The sequence below is a fragment of the Phalacrocorax carbo genome, chromosome 6 (genome assembly GCF_963921805.1).
Source record: "Phalacrocorax carbo chromosome 6, bPhaCar2.1, whole genome shotgun sequence".
Taxonomy (NCBI): domain Eukaryota; kingdom Metazoa; phylum Chordata; class Aves; order Suliformes; family Phalacrocoracidae; genus Phalacrocorax; species Phalacrocorax carbo.
This window is the reverse complement of record NC_087518.1, coordinates 30,047,786-30,068,146: the sequence shown is the minus strand read 5'-3', so window position 1 is coordinate 30,068,146 and position 20,361 is coordinate 30,047,786. Positions and strand designations below refer to the sequence as shown.

The following is a 20,361-nucleotide window of genomic DNA, read 5'->3' as shown; positions in this document are numbered from 1 at the left end:
CGTTACGTGCCTTGAATGAGAAATACCGAGGCACATTGAAGACAGCAGCTCTTCCAGAGACATGTCAAAAATGGGATGAAGGATTTTCACAGCACTTGGGTTAAACCCAGCAACTTCGGTTGCATGTAATACATTAGGCAGCTTCAAGATAACGCAGTGTAGGATAACTGTAACAAATCACTTGGGCTGGGGTACGTTATTAAAAAAAAGTGTTCTGCTCCTTTCCTTGTTTTAGATCAACAATTCAAACTTCTAACCAGAAGGATGCACCTTGGGCTAAAAGGGAAGACTTGTGTACACTAAGGGAGGAGTTTCTTGAGATGTACTGAACCTAAGCTCACTCTGGTTGTGGAAGGAGGTCTGTTTCTGCCTGTACTCCTGCTGCATGTTCTGTTGACGCTGATTTTTCAGAGGCTTCTGTGAACAGCTTTAACTCTCTCTCAAAGCTTCCCTCAGTCAGAGCTAAACAGAAAACCCCCAGAGAGATCATGGGCAGCTGTCCTCTGCTGTGTGCAGTGGGTAGGTAGACATGTCCCTCAGCTAAAAAGCATTAACTTAATGGTAACAATTTTCCATCATCTTCTGGTGTTTGTCTGCCAGCATGGTGATCAGCTGATATCCTAATACTGATTTCAGTACCCTAATGGTTCCAGCAGTTAATCAGTTCTGATCTTCTGTTCAGCCCAAGCCACTTGCTGTTAACACCTTGATCCAAACAAGAGAGTTGTTGCATGTTGAAGGTCTGGCATTAGTGATAGTGGCGCAGAGCACCAAGTATCAGCTCTGGCCTGGTTGTACAACATCACAACCCAAAGCAGTTTTGATCAACTTGGGTAATCCACGTTGCCAGGGTTGGCTATTACAGTAGTAAATATAGCAGTAAATAAATTAGGATAATGCAGGTGTTGGTGGCAAGGTTACTACTGGCCGTTGTTTTGAGGCACAGCCATCTGCTTGGCTTTGGTTCCCCAAACTCTGTTTCCATACAGCATGAGGACAATGTACTAGTCATGCCTCCTAATAGAATCAAAAAATATGAAGGAGAAGCCTCTAAACAACAGCCTTGAACCAACACTAGTTAACTAATTATTGCAGGGCTGACCCTACCTGATGAACAACTGAGACACCTAATGAACCGAAAGAGAATTCTCTCGGGCCTGAGTTAAACACCCCACTGCTGGTTGCTTGCTACAGGTGAAACTTCTGGTCCAGACTGTAGTGGCTTCTGCCCAGAGGAAAAAAGCCTGAATTGTACGGACAAGCCTGAACATCACTTTCTCTGCCCCTCCTTGTGCACAGCTACACCCACCAAGGAATTGTTGCTTTGACTTGGAAAAGATGCACAATACCCTCTGTTCCTTTGGAGGAGCTGTGAAAGTAATCAAAAATATTTCCCATAACAGGCTTCAGTTAAACTCTTTTTAGCCTACTTTATTGTAATTGGAACACACTTTTGATCCAGTTAACTGACTGGTTCTATCCCACATACATTAACACTGAAGTGAGCAGCGTGCTATCTGCAAGCACGCTCCACTTCTTTAAAAGTCTGAATACTTAGTTCAGAACAACTAGGGAACACTACCTTTTCTTTCTCCTTGCATTTATCTTTCCAATTTAACCCCAAATTATTATCTTTGGAGAACAACTATAAGCACTAAATTTTTGAAGGAAACTTAGTTTGCTCTCTCACTGCTGAAGTACAATCCGTTATACTTTTTGTGGTCTCGTTTTTTTCTTTAATTAGGACAGAAGGAAAATAACTCACTACCAAAGCAGTCCTGAATTTAAGATGGTGTAAGAAGCAGTAACTTAATTCAGTCCTGAGGGGAGCTTGGGAAATGGTGCGTCATTACATGTGGTTAGCACTCGGCGAGAGAGGAGCAGTACTCCCGCAGTGACGTTTCAGACACAGATAAATAAGAATAATAACCCCTCATATTCTGCTCTTAGATAAAGTTAACGCGGGGGGGGGCGCAGGTTGAACACCAAACCTGTGAAAAACTGGAATGACTAATTCAAGTGCGATAGTTGTTCCCAATTCAAGTGAAACATACAGCAGTATCTGAACAAGGTTTGGGGGAAAGAAAGGACAAAGTCAAGCTTATTTGGCTGGGACGCTGCCATGTATTTAAGGAAACCAGAACCGACTACCAACACACAGCATCTTTGCTCATTCACAGAAGAGATCTTTTTAATAGCTAAAAGTTATCGTTGACAAATTCAGAGCAAAACTTCACCTAGAACTTCAACTTGTAGTGCCTTGTCGCTGGACCTTTTTGCAGTACATGACCAAATGTGATCTCTGAACCAACAACTACCTAGGGGGACTAACAATTCACTAAAGTTTGGTTATAAACCAAAGTTTCGGTAACAGTCTTGGAAGCATTCCTTTCCGTTCTCACTTGCATTAGGTTCTTGCTTTCAGGCAGAACTATGAAGAGAACTGAATGCCAAATGACTTGTGCAATCTGGAGTTAGAAGTGCACCAAGTCAGGACTTTCTGGCTTGCTTAAACTCGGATCACATGTTATCCTGTGATATTTTATCATCTTAACATGACCTCCCTCTGAAATATAACCAGTCAGGTTTTAGGAATGATTTGTTTTAGGAATATTCTATTTCATATTAACCTCCTGTTCAGAAATGCTTAAGACTTTTGGCCCCATCTACCCTTCTGGATTCTGTGCTAGCAATAAGCCTTTAACAGAGACTCGGGAACAGCCACAGTGCCTCAGTGTGAAAGTGGATGGGAACATAAAAGCAAGTAACTGTCTCAGAGACCTTCTCCCAGTAACAGTACCGTGACCACACAGGCTGTGATCAGGGGTTAGTTCTGCAACGTAGTTCTAAAACGTCTTTTCAAATAAAAACAGCAGGCAACTAAAATTTTCAAAATCCCATTTGGTAAGAAGTACTGGCTTACTGGAACAGGGTGCGCTTGCAAGTCTGTGATACCCTGATCTATGAACAAAATGATTTGCGTTAATCAGCTGCACAGTGGGTAGGGTAGCCTTCTGTGAACATGGTGGCAGCCACGCCAGAATTGTCGTCTTCCAGAAACTCGTCATCTGTCTTGCCGTCTGCAGCAGCTTGAACCTGTTCTGCTGCCTGGACATCTTCAGCTAGATGGACAGGGCCTTCTGCCTGCCCCCCTGTGTACGTGGGAGTGCTGTACTTCATGAGAACAGTCTTAAATTGTGCCAAAGGTGCATTTGTGCGAACGCCCATAGGATCAAAGTGGGTTCTGCTTACTCTGTATCCAGCTTCAGAGAGATAGTTTAAGAACTTATTTAACCTGAAAAAAATAAATTTAAAAAGGAGTTAATGCTAATAAGGCTGACTCAATACAAGTTACTTACCAGTTGTCATACTAATATAAGATTGGAACTTAAAGAAAAACCTTACTTTGGCATGTTCATTCCTTTAATACTGTGTCTGTGGATATTGTAGTAAAATGCAGGGTGCTCAGCACTGTTCTCGGATTTTTGTCGCTTGGCTGTATTTCGAATCAATTCATCGCTCTTTCTTTTTCCTGGACCACAAAGAATGCCAGTGAAGCCAAAGACAGCACATACAAGAAAAAACACATGTAGCAACTACACTTTCATGTCTGCTTTTATAAGCCAGTATTTTGCAGAATTAAAATCTAGCCTGAATTTAATTAACATGTCATTTTCAGTAGGAACTGAAGACAAGGCGGCTTCATGGAGTATTTAGTATTCTGCTTTTACCAGTGATGATTCTGGATGAATGTAAAGGAAAGTCAGTATTCAGGGGGAAAATAAATCCTGACTACCAGTATTGTTAAATCTAAAAAATATTTGTGAACACTGGGATGACTTAGCCATCACTTAAAACTATAGTTTGAAACTGCTAGAACTACACCAAAGTGATTCACTTACCATGTACCAAGAAGGAGTCTGCAGATGCATTTGATGTTTTAATATATACGCCACACTCTTCTAGAATACAATTAAAAGTCAAAATTAATTGTACTGTAAGACATTAAAATGGCAAAATGCCTTAGTTAACAGAAAGAAATAATAGCACATTCTCGCCTAAAGAAGGAAACTTTGCCTGACTAATTCAGGCACGTGAATTTAGAGGGGATACTAAAAACTCAATTTCATTAAATAGCAGAACAGCATTCCTGTACACAAGGCCGTTTCTTTTGGCATGCTGATTTACAATGCCTGTAGAGTATGCTGGAGTCCTCTCCTCTTAGCAGAAGATGCTTTCAGGTTGGGATTGGGGTACACCAGAGAACTAGCAGACGCTCAGAGTATTTCCACCTCCTTCAGGGAACATGCTGGATTTCATGGCAGTCAACCTGCCTGCATTATGTTTATTTGGTTTAGGACCTGTCATACTGATTAAAGATGTCTAAATCCAGCTCTCTCTGCCTCTGAGAGGCCCGACAATTTTTGCAGCACCAAAGACCATCTGATGAGAGCTGACAAGCCCCACACTGCTTTCAAAGCAACAAACATTTTCTTGACCTTTCTACGTGTACGCCGCTGTTAGTAGTACGTCATCAAAGAGCAGTACCTCCCTAAATCACCACAAAGCCAGTCCTTACTGTGGACAGCCTGCCGTTTTTCTTACCTTGTTTGTTCTCGTCATAAGGACTATGGGTAGAGAAATGTTTTGAAGTTGTGCACTCAGCTTCACAAACTAATGTCTTCAGAAGTGGCTGAGCTTCATCCAAACCATACTGGACAGCCTCAAACAGCATTCTTCTGAGGAATCCAGTGTTAAAGAGCGCACCTGACCTATGAAATACAAGACAAGTGAAAAGTTAAGGCTTCTTAATGAAAACAAAAAAGTTGCTCTAGAAATTTCTCACCCAAATTGATCAGCAATTACATTACACCAAGTGCTGCATCAGGCTGAATGTTCTTAACTTAGCGGTATGGAATTGCTGTGTCCCATGACGATAACATTGGTCTCGTGTTAAAAATCAAGATCTCAACAATGGGAATTTTATTTTCACCACTGACTTGCCCTACTACATTGAGAAAGTAATTTAACCCCCAGAAGAAAGGTGCTATCAATTGTCAACCATTTTTAATACTGCTTTGGAATAGTTAAAAGGCTTAACAAAAGGATTAATTCTTGTTCCTCACAAAATTCTAAGTATTAATTATCAAGCACTGTATTATTTACTACCATCAGCACATGTAAGTATTTACTAAATAAATACTCCACAAGTATCAAGTAATAAACTGTTGCTTAACATTTGGCAACTAGAGGAACACACAGCCGGGTTCTCCTGCAGATGTATTATCTAAGTTGCACTGAATGTGAAATTTAAAGCAAATTTCTTATTATTTATTAAACGGTTTGAACCCTATGAACAAAAGCAAAAACTGAATACCCTACTAAATTGAAATCAATTAAATGTTTCCTGGATTCCTCCTGGTTGCTAGACTGCCTTTTGTAGTGCTAAAATATCCACCAGACTTGCATTTTTATTATATGTCTGAATAGCTGACCTCCAGAAGTCCTTCCAACCTAAATCATTCTCCAAAGCTGTATCATCTTCTGTACTTACCAGAGAGGACCAAGGACTACTGCCGTCTTCCCAGGCATACTGCCATGACAATCACAAGGCAGCTGCTGATAAGGGTTTTCTACAACAGAAGAGGACGATTTAAGTTGTTTTGAAACAGTCAGCAATGCCTGCCTTGCTGGAGAGATGGCATAGATGGCAAGTAGTGCCTTCCTTCAGTGGAGGTATTTGGAAGGGCAAGCAACAGCAGAAACATGACACTGCTCTCACTTCTGCCAAGCAGTGCTTAGAATTTACTGATTGATGACTTGATCCTTAATCATTGTTAAAACACTGAAGGAAAAAAGAAAACCCTAAAAAGCCACATAATTCCTATATTTTTTGGGTAGCCTTCAAGTAACAAGGAAATTGTTAGCCTTCCTACACTTACAGAAGTAGCTGTCCAGGTAACAAACAAAAAAGATTTCAGACATCAGCCAATGACATCTACAAAATAGAGCTCACCTACAAGTTCTCTAAGCCATAAGTCAGCTCGCTTGCAAGTAAGGCATTAAGTAAACAATTCATTTACTGATTAAGATCTCTACTGTAACACTGTACTTATAACTTACTTACTTCTGTTCTTAAAACTTTATCTAAGTTTTTTTTTACTCTTTCAGAACAAGGCTATTGCAAGCTCCTGCACCTGACTTTGAGCAGGACACTCAAAGGCACCTGTATCTAAGAACCTGTAACTTTGAAACAAGGTTTTTCCTTTTATATTCATTCAAACTACCATCAGACTAGTTGCTACCTCCTGGCTTTACTTTTGTCTCCTACCTCTGCTAACTCGTATATAGGCAGTCCATGAACAAACAGGTGGTTTTTAACCTGGAGGCTGCCTTCATTTACCAGCAAGCGTTAGATGAATTACAGAAACGTTGCATACTTTTCCTACCATGCCTGCCAAGATATCTCCATTAGGCATTTAGAGATACTGCCTAAGGCCAGGCAGAATATACCCTCATCTGAGGGGAAAGCGATACTGGTTAGTGCACTACATTGTAAGGTGACTGACATGAACAGCAGAAAATCTGACACTGAAATCTATCAAGCTGCCACTGTATGGAGGAACCAAACAGTAGCAAAGACTGTCCCACTCTTCATGTCCTTCACTGAAAGGACAGATCCACAGGCATACTGGGCATCCTGGCAGCTTCAGCAGCTACAGCTAGTTGGAGTACCTCCTGTCTAGAAACAAATCTAGTACATTTACAGCAAAATCCATGCAGCCAACTAATCTAACCCACTACCATAAAGCGTGGTACTTTCTCCACCTCATACAATGAAGTTAATTATATTCAGTGAGAGAATTCTGTGAGATTCAGTATCTCCACCTCTCACGATGAGGTAGAGACACCTTCACCACCTCACACAATACACTCACATTAAAGGGAACTTCCACTTTACTAAAGGGATGTAAATATAAACAAGGCCTAAACAAGCACAAAATGGAGATAGAGAAATCAGACCTTCTAGAAAGGGCAAAGGAAAATCCATTTACCTTCTAACATATTACCCTCTTTCTGAAAAATTCTCTCTTCACACCACTGGCAATGGATGAGGTATCTTATTTTCTTTGCTGAATCATCCGCAGGAGATGGTCCCCTTAAAACTCTGACCACTACTAGGACAAAATGTTCTAGAGCTACTGCGAGTAAAACTTCAATGCCCTTGTTACAGCGAGCTGCAGCTCTACGAAGGAAAAACAAACACAAAACCACATTGTACTGAAATCAGCAGACTCAGACTGCCATGGACACCTGAACCTGCTAAAAGATTCTTGAGCTCATCCTCCTTCTAGGAAGAGATACTGAAGATCTGAGGAAGTGATCAGGAGAAGGCTTTGTTTCTTAAATGCCGAGTTTTGTCTGCTTCCTGTAACACTAAGCAAACCTTGGTTTGCTTCTTTTTATCATGTCTACAAATACTGGTCTGCCATCTGCATCATCTTTCTTTCCAAATACCTACCTATTGCCAGGATATTGTAACAAAAACTAAACAAACTAAACAAAAATCCAAGAAAGCAGAAACGTAGAGGGACACAGGACACTAAATCGTTGAATATTAATTAAATAAGGACTGTGGGAGGGCAAGTGAGCAGTTCCTGACTAACTAATTGCTGAGAGGAAGAAGAAATCTTTAGGGGAGTTGGAGCATGTAACCCTGAACACAAGTAAAACTTTGCTTGAGCAGCATTATCTGTATCCGAGAATATTCTGCAGGGAACAAGTTCACAGATGCAGGGAGATAGAGAAGTGACACCTAAACATATTCAGGTCAGTATTTTTGCTCTGGCATTCTGAAGACCTCTGCACACACTGTATTTCATTCCCCCATCTTTCCTGAGCAGTCGTCCCATCCTCTTGCCTGTATCTTTTTTACCCCAGTTAGGGACCAGGTTTTATGTCTTCATTTATTTAACAGACTGAATTTACTGGGAATATCTATATGCAAATGACTAATTTCATAAGTTAGTAATCACATATATCTTTTTAAACTCAAGCACAAGGATCTGAAGTGAATATCCATCTCCACTGAAGCAAGTCTAACTGTAATGCTTAGCTAGAAGCCATTCAAGCAGCTTAATTAATATTTACAAAGTCCTATGCAGCACTGAAAGGACAAAATTGACAGAGGAATAGAAGAGTTTGCAGATAGGCAAGTCTCGGTATTAATTTTTCTGTTACCATCCCTCCTCACCACCCCAAACCCCTACCCTATTTATTTATGGATATTCACCTTGCCCACTTTTAGTTTAAAATTTACATTTTCCCATAGCAGCACACGTAAAATATGAAACATTAATTTTGTACCAAGAAGCTTGGCTTTTAGAATTAAGGAATCCTGGAACTGAATGCGTACAACCTACTGCAGCAGTCTTAAGGTTTGCATCACTATTACTTTTCTAATAAGTTTCTACCAGAATTTGAGCAAATTCATTTTAGCAGTACCTTGTCACAGCAGCAATTACTATTCTGGCTGCCAGTTCCTTGTAGTACTCTGTTCTGACAATATTACATCCATAATGACGCTGGGCAACGTGTTGAGCCTTTGCATACAAAGAACTGATGTCTGTGGATGTCAATGACACAATTCCAAGATTTCTCACATTTCTAAAGGCAGAATCCAGATAATTCACAGAGGTTCCAAAGGGGTCCAAATGGCTGAAAAGAAAGGAAGTCCCACTGGGTGTCTATAGGTGCTCAAGGGTTTAGCTTTAATCTCAGGAAAACACTATTTTATAAGCTTCATCTATGGTCATATTTCAAACAAAATGAGATAACAGGACTAAAATTTATAGCACACCTCCCAGGAATTACTCTGGAATACTTAAGTATCAAATTGCAAGAGCCAGGGCAGTGCTGTGCTGGAAAAAGCCACATCACCACAAAGCCTGCAAAATGGTGGTGTGGGCGGTTTTTTTCGCATCCTGAGCCACTAATTCAGGTAACAAAAATACTGGCCTGAGGCGTACTTTCATCCTTAAAACAAAGGGAAACTTCGAAAACCAAAAATATCTTCAAATGTATGAATTCCAGTTTATGTACTGAATAGACAGACTAATTTTCAGCCTCAACACCTGCTGCTTAATTAGCTTAGATCTGGATGTTAATCACTAAAAAAACACATTTATTTGGATGTCTGTATAGGCTTTGAATGTATGCATCTATAAACCCAGCTTGGAGGAATTAACCTACTTTAATAAAAATGAATATGCTGTAAAATGGATTAAAACAAGAGATGCAATAAAGCCCTATACAATGATACGCAAAGGTATGAATTTTCAACCAATTAAAAGAAGTTATAGCAAAAATAGTTTGGCTTAAAATTTTCATGTATGTTTACAGTCCATTCTGGACGTCAGAAGGGCCTAATATTTTTCCACCTATTTCTAAAATGTTTAAGATTAAAGTTCTGTTCCCACACCGTTTCTGGAAAAATAGAGTTACATTTAAAATACCAAATGATTTATCTGTTGGTTGCTTCTTTCACTCCAACCTCCCTAAATTATCATAGACTGGGAGATGGGGTGGGGTGTGTCATTATCAAACCAGAAAATTATTAACAGAAACATTCAATACTTACATAAAATCAAATGCTCTCAAATGCATAATAACATTGGCATCCATTTTTGTCACCTCAATGGTGTCAGTATTTTCTTCTCCGTCTCCCATAGCTTCATCATTTTCTTCTTCCTTAGTGTCCAGTTTCACCTTCATTTTGTTTAAATGGCAGTTTTCCTGAATCATTGTCACAGAATTTTCATTACAATCATTAATCGTAACTTTCACAGAACTTCTGAGATGCTTTGCCCATTGTAATCCCATTATACCTAAGGAAAGACAGAATTGTAACTCTGTGACAGAATAAGAAGTTGGTTTCAGGGTCACTGAACTCACTAAGAAAAACAAAATCATCCTTTTAAATGCTTATAATACAGCAGTGTGTGTGATGGCCGATCTTGTCATGTTCCTGCAAAAATGTGTTGGTGGCCTTCTGCCTCAGCACAGAGTGACAGTGGGGTATGTACAGCAACAGTCTATTTGTCACTTTCTTATATCAGAATTGAGGCTACAGACCAAAAGATCTGTGATTTTTGCAGCAAGGTGGACACACCATCTGCAGGAAAGCCCCTTGGCTTGTGTAACACTCCAGGGTAGCAGACAGCCACCTGTGACAGACCACAGTAAACCACAAACATTAGGACAGGTACTGTGAAAAACTTTAGGCTGCCTCCAAATGTTTATTGCCGATTTTCATAGTGAAGTCCATGACTATAATGCAGAAGTGCAGGACAGGATGCACTTGTGAAGCCTGGGCTAGTTCAGAACAGTGATTAATTATCAAGAGTTTTTATGCAAAACGCTGAGCAGTTACTGCTGCTCTCAACCACAACCTTCAGTTTACAGTCACTGGCTGATGAGGCAGCAATCCAGATCTCTTCAGATTTTTGTTCCAAATGGTTAGTAGACACTGATATAACTATTTTACATTTCATTCACGTTCAGAACTTCTGTAATCAATTACGAGGTGATTCTGATAAGGAAGTTTGGACTCATCACCATTTTTAAACCACAGGTTGATTTTACGGCCAAATTCCACAGCCACGGAGCCACAAGAGATCTATGAATGCAAGTTTAGGAAGATGCCATTTCATGGACATTAAGGCAACCTATTTTAAGGAGACCACTCAGCTTTGGTTTAATATTATTTAGTCTTTCTAAAAGGCCTAATACCAGGCTCTTGAAGGCTGGGTTTTTTGTATGGAAGCTAATGGCTGCCTGCCTAAGGAAGAAAATTATTGTGTACCTCTCATTATTTTTGCATATGTGATGTCATTTACTACTGATTTCTGGAGTTTCATAATATTGGATATTAGCCAAGAGATTAAAGAAATTGACTTTACCAGTGGCACCAAAAGCATCCAAACATTCTATCGGTTTACGCTCTTCAGCCAGAACAGCTAGCGCGCAGAATATCAATTGCCTTGAAAATAAAAAAAGTTGAGAAAATATTTTTCCTTCCTTTTCCTTATTTATTTCCCTTGAACATAATACTAGAACATTTAAGCTAAACTCTATTTTTGACATGGAAGAATTGTAAATGTAAGCATGCCTTAGCTGTCAGAGACATATCTGAGATAATATTTGGGCTTCTAGGTTTAAAGTTAACAGCTCTGAGAATATGAGGGGTCAGCACAGGCTGAAGCCGGGTCTGACGTGTTGGTGTCAATGCTTACACCTTCCAGTTGTGGTACAGATGCTGTTTATGAGTCTCCTTAAAAAAAGACAATGTTTCTCCCTTCACCTTTTTTAATGCAAATAATGAGAAGACACTTGAGAGGATCTGAGTCCCAAGAGAAAAAGGCTTAGAATATGAAAACTGTAAATTTTAAGTATGCTGCTCTTCCGTTACAGGGGACAGAGCTGTGACTATCCAGAGCACCTTGCAGAGAGTCACAGAAAAACATCTTAAGTGTGCTCCTTTCAACTCCTGTTCTCCATAAACAACTCATTACAGAAAAATATTTAATTGCTTTGGAAATCGCATTATTTCCCATAAAATGTTCTTGCGTTTGTCAAGAAGAGTTTTCTCATGGAAAACCATTTCTCCTGCCCTCTGAACAGAAGTTTCACAGGGTTTGCTTTTCAAAACATATGAGTATTTTTCACTACAAACTCATCACCCCTCTGGTTCACCCTCCTCTTACCTATTGAGTTTCATTTTAGGATTGAAATAGGAATCTGTTTTCTGAGGCGTGGAGTAATTGGGAAGAACCTGCACGTCTGTGGCCGACTCTTTCAGCACTTCGTGAGACTTGGGAGCAGGGACTAAAAGAAAGTAATTGTGGGGGAAGGAAAGAATTAGTAATAATTGAAATTAACACTAGCACATTTGATAAATTAAATTGAAAATTTGCTCTCATACAGCAAGAGGTCTGCATTATGCAGTAATCCAACGGGCACACATGGATCAGTTAACTAGTATGTGAGGGGAAAAAAGCAGGCAACAATTTATCTTCTAGTCCCAAGAGTGGCAAATAAGGATCAAGCTCTACCACAGTCTTCTTCCCATAAACCACTGGATTTGCTTCAGTCGGGCTCCTACGTATCCGCTCAAATTTAAGCAAGCAAGCCCTTGAGCCTGATGCTTAGCACATTTGTTTTGCATGTTCAAACATAAAGCATTGCTAATTAATTAAAACCCTATTAACATAGTCCTGAATATATATCAGTGAACTGCAAAAATCCTTCAAAATCCTTGAACTAATCTCTGTAAGTTATCAAACAGCTTCATGAAATGCATCTAGACAGCACAAGCATAGGGACGATTTCAGCACTAAGCTTTGTATAAAATAGTGTGTGGCAAATCAAGTTTTCTGATTTGACAACTGTAAACACATGCCGTCATTCCTCCATGCAATTTAGTCCCAGTCTAACAGCAGCAAAACTTACCCAGGAACAACCAGGGAAAATTTGATAGCTATCAACCAGATACCTTCCGGTGCTCAGCCCGACTGTCTCTCAGTGCTTTCAAATACACGGATTGCGTATCTGTGAACCGCCCCACCATGTGCTCCACGTTCAGAGCTCCCAAGTGCTGCTGAAATGCCTCCAAAGCATGAAATATCTGACTTCTGAATTTCTCCTCTCCCCGTGAGAAAAACTAACCACATGCATTCTATTGAAAAATGGCAAACAGGCCATTCTTTACTAGCAGCTCTGAAGGGAACCATACAGACACGAATACGTTTTGCAGCACAAACTCTATTTAAATTAAGGGTATGGAATTTGTGCTGTTATCACTTCTTAGACATGCCAACCGATCCCCGGACACTAACCACTACTTCTAAACGGCATATTACCAACAGAAAGAACTGTGACCCTCATAGCTCCCAGTCTTGTCTTCATTATATTATATTTAGATAAAATCCATACGTCTCCACAGAGACAGAGATAAAAAAATCAGACCAATTTTCAACAGTACCAGCCTGGGCTGTAGCAAAAAAGCCTTAATTTTTACATACCAGCTAATCAATATCAATGCTTTTTAGATGACAGCAGTAAAGAAGAGGCAACTTGGAAAAATAAAGATCTGGCATCCCTATTATTTCAAATGCTCCAATCAAGTTCATACAAGTTTAGAAACAAAAGCCTAATTCCGGACAAAATCAGACGGGATTGTCATTTACCAAAGAACTACGGACAGCTCTCTCATGACTCTCCAGGACTGAAGAAAAAGTCATCTTGTTTTATGAATCTATGCTGACGCAGTTGGATAAAAAGCAAAGGATTTTTATATTGCAGAGGTTTACTAAAGACTGATTTACAAACACAGACAGCCAATTACATAGGCATTAATTCTCTGTAGATTTTGTTTCATCGATTCCATGTCTTCCATTCTTTTGGAGACAGAAGCCTACATTTGCAACATTAAACTAATTGTGAATGGAATATTATTTATCAGTAAGGACAGAGTAGGTGGTGAATGCAGAGACTAAATCACAACACTGCTATACCTCTGAGGAAAAAAAAAAAAGTTTTGAAATATTAAGGGCAGATTTCTCATTAGTAAAGCTAAATCCGTTTCGGAATTCTTCTCATGTCTCTCACCCACATATCATAGTTGTTTCATGTGCTAGATAGTATAAAAAGACTGAATGTTTTATAGAAGTAAGAACCTACCTGTAATAAACCTTGATTCAGTTTCTCCTTTATTCACATGGCGATTAATATGACCTATCATGTCAGTTCTTCGCATGATAGTTGCTGAACAAATGATACAATGGTAATGGGCTCCCATCTTTGAAAATGTCTGTAAAATATAGTATGTATCATTTCAGAATACATGAACACTGTTAAAGTAGAACTATACCTGAACGCAGGCATATGAAGAAGTCATCTGTCTGCTACCTCTACCACAAACTATTTTGAATCTACAGCCACAGAGACTGCAAATAATCATACCCACAGAGTGTACACAGCACAGCACACCTGCCACAGCACCGCCACCAACTACACTCTGCCAATACTCCATATACTCAGCACACAGGGAAGGAACTGAGAAGTGTCCATTGCCTGGCCTAATGAACCCGTCTCTCTTCACACAAAGCTGCTGCTTACTCCAAACTGTGATAGTGTTTTACATGATCTAGGCAGCTACCCACCAAAATAAGAGAGCTACAAGTACATTCAGCTACCCAAGGGTTATACCAGATAATTATGTTCTGGACCGATAAGCTTTTTGGTAGCAAGATGTATTTTGAGACTAAGTAGATTGAAAAAGTTCCCCTAAATCACCCATTTCCCCCACTTTGTAGGGTAACAAATATTTCTGTGAGCCAGCATTTTTACCTGGTCTCCAACAAGGTTTGGTTTTACTGGACGACAAGCCAAGTGGCAGATGCACATTCTGTACCCTGGAACAGAAATTCTTGTCACACCACAGCACAGTAAGTAAACAGAATGCATGTGCCCTATACCACAAACTCGGATTCAAAACGTTCTTTATTTTCAGGGCAGAGCAATGTCCTCCACATCCACAAATTATCCTAGTATTTATTATTCAAATATGATTGCCATTACCTTCAAATTCAACAGAAACTTTCCAGTGCAAATTCTGAAGGTGACGATGGAGTTTATGACCATAGCAAGATTTGAATTTCTCCTCAGGACACAGTGGACAAGGCTTCTTTTCATCTAAAAATACAAATAAACAAAAAGTATAAGAAACACATGAAATGCAGTTACAACTGGTGATAAGAGAGATGCATGCTAAGAGAAAAAACGAAGCTACTATCAATGGGAGGTAAAGATGAATTCTCCAGGGTATACTTCTATTTCAGGCATACAGAAACTTCAAATTTATGGATTGCCTCTTTCTACTCCATTGAATATAGACAAAAACCACTATTACTTTAAAGATCATTAACTGCTCCAACATTTAGTTTTTGTTTTCTAGTAGTTTTTACTCCAGCAACATGAGGCTAACGCAACTTCTGAAGAGTACTGCAGAATAACAGAATTTTATAGATGCAGTCTACAGACTTGCTATGTTTCAAAAAAAACCCCAACTGAAGACGTTAGAACAAGACTCTGTCCTTCCTCCTCCTGAATCTTTTAGGTAGAAGAAGCACCTGGTATCTTTCTAAGCTGCAAAAAAGGTAACGTACTCTATATTAAAATTATTTTTCTTCTTGGAAATCCTGCATAAGGGACAAAAAAACCAAAGGCAACAAACCCTCTATAGAAGTTTCTGGCGTAACTGTTAGTGAAATTAAACAGACATGGAGGTAGGCTATTATTTCCATTAGTGCCCACTCTAAAAGATGATTAAGGCACAAGAGCTGTACGATGCAGAGCCTATGTGGACTCCAATGTTTTTCTTGATCTGCAAATAAAAACCAGTTTCACTTCCAAGGGCTGTCACTACCAGCACTAAATACATACATGTACTCAGAGAAAAACTAAAACTTGTAATAAAACCAATGTGCGGTCATAAAGCAATCCTCCAATATACATCTGGATTAGAAATGAATACAGAGTGGGGGAAAAAAACTCCAAAAGAGAATACCTATTTATTTAAACTGATATTTAAACACTGCAAAGACAACAGTTAGCTTCTCTGTTTCTGTGGCACTTGAAGTAAAATAAAAATGATGCAAAGCTGCTGATGTATAGCTAGAATTACCGTTTTGCTGATCGACACACACTGCCAACATTAGAAATGCTATAATGCAGAGGAATAATATGGAAAGGAATCATTAAGGCCTTAAATTTACTGAAGGAAGTACAACATTCAATAAGCAAGGGAACAAATCATAAAGCTATTTTTTATGAAACCCCTAGTCTTCAAAATATATGTAGTGTGTTTAAAAATAAAAACTAAGAAAAAATATAAATACCTGCGGCATGAAGATCTGTGTTCTGGGATACTGCCATGGTAAACTCACCTTCTTTCAGGTCAGCTAGTTTCTCTAGATCAGCAAGATGTCTTTGAATTGAAATATGTTTCTCTAAAAAGCAGAGATATTTAGAAGTTAAACATTTTTAGGTAAAAAATTATTTTTAGTTTACTAATATTTTTTCTATGCATCATTTCAAAGTTAACGCTATTAGAGAATGACTGTAGTCCCTCTTGGGACACTTGTTTGTGTCCTTTAACTTCCACGGTAGAAGGAATGACTGCAGAATTAATGCCCAGAATGGTTCTTTAATTAGAAACATATATTTCCATAGATTTCTACTTGCTTTTTCATGCTGACAGACATCACATTTCTCAAATTGGAAAGACCTTCATTTGAAAAAACAAGCTGGAAAGATCTAGTCACATTCCATTTACGCCTGATTTTACTGCTTGGCTTCATTAGTGAATGCGAATCATGCACAAAGCAGTATAAAAATATCCTACGAATTGCCTGGGAAAATTAAAATATCGGCTGAACATGGACCAACTGTAAGTAACAACTAATCGGTCTATAGCTGGGATACATTAAGTCCTACCACTTCCCCCCACCACCCCCTTAGGAGACTGGCCTTTAAATTTACCTCCTGATTTTTCAACTTATCAGTCAATGGGAACAGTGGAGCATTTCCTAAAACCAACAGAATTAGCTTATCCAATAAATTAGCCTTATTGGTTTCAGCACACAGAACATCACAGTTTAGAGTAATACTGATTCTGTAGCAATTTTGAAACTTTACCATGTTTTTATAAGATTAGTCTTCAGGTTTTCTTATGTGAAAGAAAGACAGCAATTGATCAATGTCCTCAAGATCCAAACATTGAGTTTTGGAGCTAGGGTTAAAAGCAATTCCTAGTTTTTAATTTCTGCACTTAGATATAACAGATTTTCTCTGCTCTCTGTGGTGCTTTTAGCACCAGAGCCACCTCATCTAACCTTTACTTCTCTTCTGTCACTGTGTATGTTAGAGCTTCCACAGTGATTTCTAGAAACATTAGTAAGGGGGAAATTGCATCTCATTTGAAAGCGCTCTCCAACGCATTAGGGAATTATTTTATTCAGATGCACGGAGAAAGTTATCCATACCTATCAGATATATGGAAAATGAGATTTCACGCATTACCTTTCTTCCCCACTATCTCTAGCTTTTCTCCTCCTTTCCTCAAGCACACAACACAAATATTCTTAAAGTTTATTAGCAAACCTCTTGGATAATCAGATGATACATCCAAAATGTTGCTATCGGATTCCCTTGTGGATTCTTCCTCTGCTCCTTTTTCTTCAGTTTCCAATTCTGACTCAGTAACTTTCACATCAACCACGCCATCTTCACAAAATCAAACAAAAAAAAACAACCAGTAAAAGTGTTGTTGATATAACTGAATTATACAAATGTTCATTTGTTTCCAATAATTCGGTGCTTCTAACAGGCAAAAATGACTACAAGTGTGAAGGAGAAATAAAAATTATAAACACAATGTTGGAGAATATGAGATTAATGCCTTGGAAACCACTGTGAAGTAATGCCATCCTGGACAGATAAAACTATTTGCCCATCTGTATCATGTTTAAAGTTAACAAAATAATATTTACATGCTATTTTCCGGCAAAAGGCAGTGCTAGCAAGACAAAGCAGGCAAGGAGGAGGTCCAAATACTCATAACAGTAAACTAGCAGCTACCATCAGGGGCTATGGTGGTGGTTAAGTGCTTGTGCCATAGGACACCAGCAAATTAATTACTTCTCTTGGGTAGTGCAGAGATGGGCCTGCTGAAGAATTTAGAAATTACTTAAAAGGCAGAGCGGCTGGGCAATAAAATGACAAAAAATAGTCAAGTGGTGGACTTGGGGGAAAATCCCTAATTTTGATTTCACATATAAATGGATGGACTTTGAGCTGAACATCACCTGTCAGGACTACGACTGTGGGATTTTAAACTACAATTTTGAGGAAAGGAAGAGGTATAAATCCTCAGAAGCAGTGGGTCCCTCTCCCCACCAACTTGGGGGAAACTAGGAAAGGATGCAGAAAGCCCCTCTCAGCCTGTAGACAGAATGGTACTGCCCCTGATCCCCCATGCTTCAAAGGGATGTGGCAGAACTAGGAAAGTTTCAAAAAAAGGGTGTCAAGAATAACAAAACTATGGTGTTGCTTCTTAGCTGAGAAGCAACAGAGCAGGCTATGACTTTTCAGCCTGGATACGGCAGTTTATAAAGAGAGAGCACAGAAGTCAACCACTCACTGTCTACTCCAACACAAAAACCAGGATGCACAAAATGGAGGTATCAGCTGGAAATTCAGAGCAGAATGTTCTCTACATGACCCACTGTTAACACTGCAGACCTCCCTGCCATGGGGGCGGCTGCAGATGCTGCAAGTCTACAAGTGCCAAAGCGAGAATTTTATGGAAGAGAAATCCACTATGGGATTTTAAATACAAAAGCATGACCTTTGGCTCAAGAAAACAGGGAGTAACAAACTGCTTTGTGTTTGAAGATACTTCTGGAGGATGCATTAATGTATGGTTGCTCTGTTCTGCTAGTCTTCCCTAGGCATCTACCCTGACTGCTACTGAAGACAGAAAAAGGGCTGGAAGGATCTTATGATTTCCCTGGAGTCGTTTTGTTTGTTTGCTTTTGAACATTGCAGTTGGACAAAAATCTTTGCTATTATTAAAAAACAAAACAAAACAAAAAAACCCACAAACAAAACCAAAACTCAGAAAGAAGAAATGGAATACCCGAAGACAGAGGTCAGAGAAATTGTTTAGAAAGACAGAAGCACATAGTAAGGTTATTCCACCTACCTTAAAATATATCAAGACCAGCACTACTACTCAGAGAGCATTGCTGTACTTCTCACAGATCTACTTTTAAGCTGACAACCCACCTGAGACAGACTCGTATTTCCTGCCTACTTAATTAAGAAGTTGCAAGATGCCTGGCGATAGTTTCTACATACTCTACTAATAGGAAGACAGAAAGAAAACGGAGAAACAAAAGGCTTTTTTTGTAAGAAATCCATAAGAACAATGATGACCACATGTACTGTGAGAAAAACTAGTAATGCTGTTGCAAAATTCGACAGTGAGAACACAGCAGCGACTGAAATCCATGCGAGTTTGGACTGTCTGCATCTTCAGAGCAAGTGTAGAGTTTAAAATGGCTGAAAAAAAGAGAGCATGCTTATATATACGTATAGTTTATAAATATATCTATATGAAGAGAACTTTCACTCTAAATGACTAAGAAAAGCAGGCTGCTTCCGAAGCAAGGCTGCAGGATTTTTGAAATGCCTGACAGGAATCACGATTATGCACAAACATAATAATGCTTCAAAGAGCCTAAGTGATTTTTTTTTTTTTCTTTTAATCAGAAGAGTCAGTTCACTTCAACCGTAAAATTGCAGAAACAAATGACTGGCATCAATGCCACATTTTGCTCGGCGGGAAAACTGGTACAACCAGTTTAAACCCATTTGGCAGAAGGCGCTGAGGAGAGGAGGTCCGAGGCCGAGGGGCACGTGGCGCCCCGGCCCGCCTCAGGGACCGCCGCTGGCGGTAATAAAACATCCTCAGCAACAAAAGAATAAATTCTCCTCAGGTTTAAGGGGCGGGAAGGGCGACCCGAGCCCTGGTTTTGCCGCTCCAGAGCTCCCCGAGGCCGGGGGGAGGCGCAGCCCCCGGGCCAGGCCACCGCGGGGAGCACGTGTGGCCCCGCACCGCCCCAATTCCACACAAAATCGGTAGAACGGGGAAAACCAGGCTCCGTACACCTCGCAGGGGTTTCGCGGCGCAGGCGGAGGAAGGAAGGAGACAGCACGAAAGGCGGCTGCGGGCACCCGGCTGTAAATTCAACCCCCCGAGGTGGGGTTCTGTGGAAGGCGCTTCTCCCTCCCGCGCCCCACACGGCGCCCGCCGGGCCCGGGGCGGGGGGGAGCAGCAGGGTCCTGCGCCATTCCCCTCACGGAGGGAGGAAAGGAGGGCCCGGTTCGGTCGCCACACCGCCCGCTCACGGCCACCCTCCCCGCGCCCGGCCCTCACTCAGCGCTGCGCTGTCCCCGCCGCCGCCGCCGCCTTCGGGGTTCTCCTCATGGCCGTCCTCCCGCCCTAGGCGCCTCCGCTCGGGGGAGAGCTGCGCCAGCGAGGCCTCTGCAGCCTCCTCCTCCGCTGCCATCTTCTCCGGAGACAGCCCAGCGGCGGGCGAAAGAAGAGAGGAGGCAAGGGAAGGCAGGGAGAAGCGCTGCCGTACCGCACACCCCTGGCCGGGGAGACGGAGGGAGGCGGCGGCCCGGCACGTACGGCGGGTGGGGAGGCGGGCCCGCTCCGCCTACATTTCCCAG

General features: G+C 40.5%; 1 protein-coding gene across 2 annotated transcripts; it reads right to left on the bottom strand.

Annotated features, from left to right (window-relative positions):
• Positions 1–2,100: 2,100 nt before the first annotated feature.
• On the bottom strand, positions 2,101–20,361 carry TRMT1L (tRNA methyltransferase 1 like). Of its 2 annotated transcripts, none has more exons than XM_064454378.1 (16): positions 20,063–20,361; positions 17,224–17,346; positions 15,960–16,070; positions 14,641–14,754; positions 14,410–14,474; positions 13,741–13,870; positions 11,766–11,886; positions 10,962–11,041; positions 9,641–9,887; positions 8,506–8,718; positions 7,056–7,246; positions 5,555–5,633; positions 4,606–4,772; positions 3,903–3,962; positions 3,406–3,532; positions 2,101–3,295 (listed from the first exon to the last, which is right to left on the bottom strand). In XM_064454378.1, the coding sequence occupies exons 1-16, from the start codon at positions 20,193–20,195 to the stop codon at positions 2,983–2,985; spliced, it is 2,274 nt and encodes a 757-aa protein (XP_064310448.1). In that variant the 5' UTR covers positions 20,196–20,361; the 3' UTR covers positions 2,101–2,982. The 2 variants fall into 2 exon arrangements, with proteins under 2 accessions (XP_064310448.1, XP_064310449.1); XM_064454379.1 differs by having other exon boundaries at positions 16,008–16,070.

Coding starts and splice junctions, on each gene's coding strand:
- TRMT1L (XM_064454378.1), bottom strand. CDS start 20,195: ATGGCAGCGGAGGAGGAGGCTGCAGAGGCCTCGCTGGCGCAGCTCTCC. Junction 14,475..14,640: donor AGTTTCTGTTGAATTTGAAG/GTAATGGCAATC, acceptor TTTCTGTTCCAG/GGTACAGAATGTGCATCTGC. Junction 3,533..3,902: donor AGACTCCTTCTTGGTACATG/GTAAGTGAATCA, acceptor TTTGTGGTCCAG/GAAAAAGAAAGAGCGATGAA.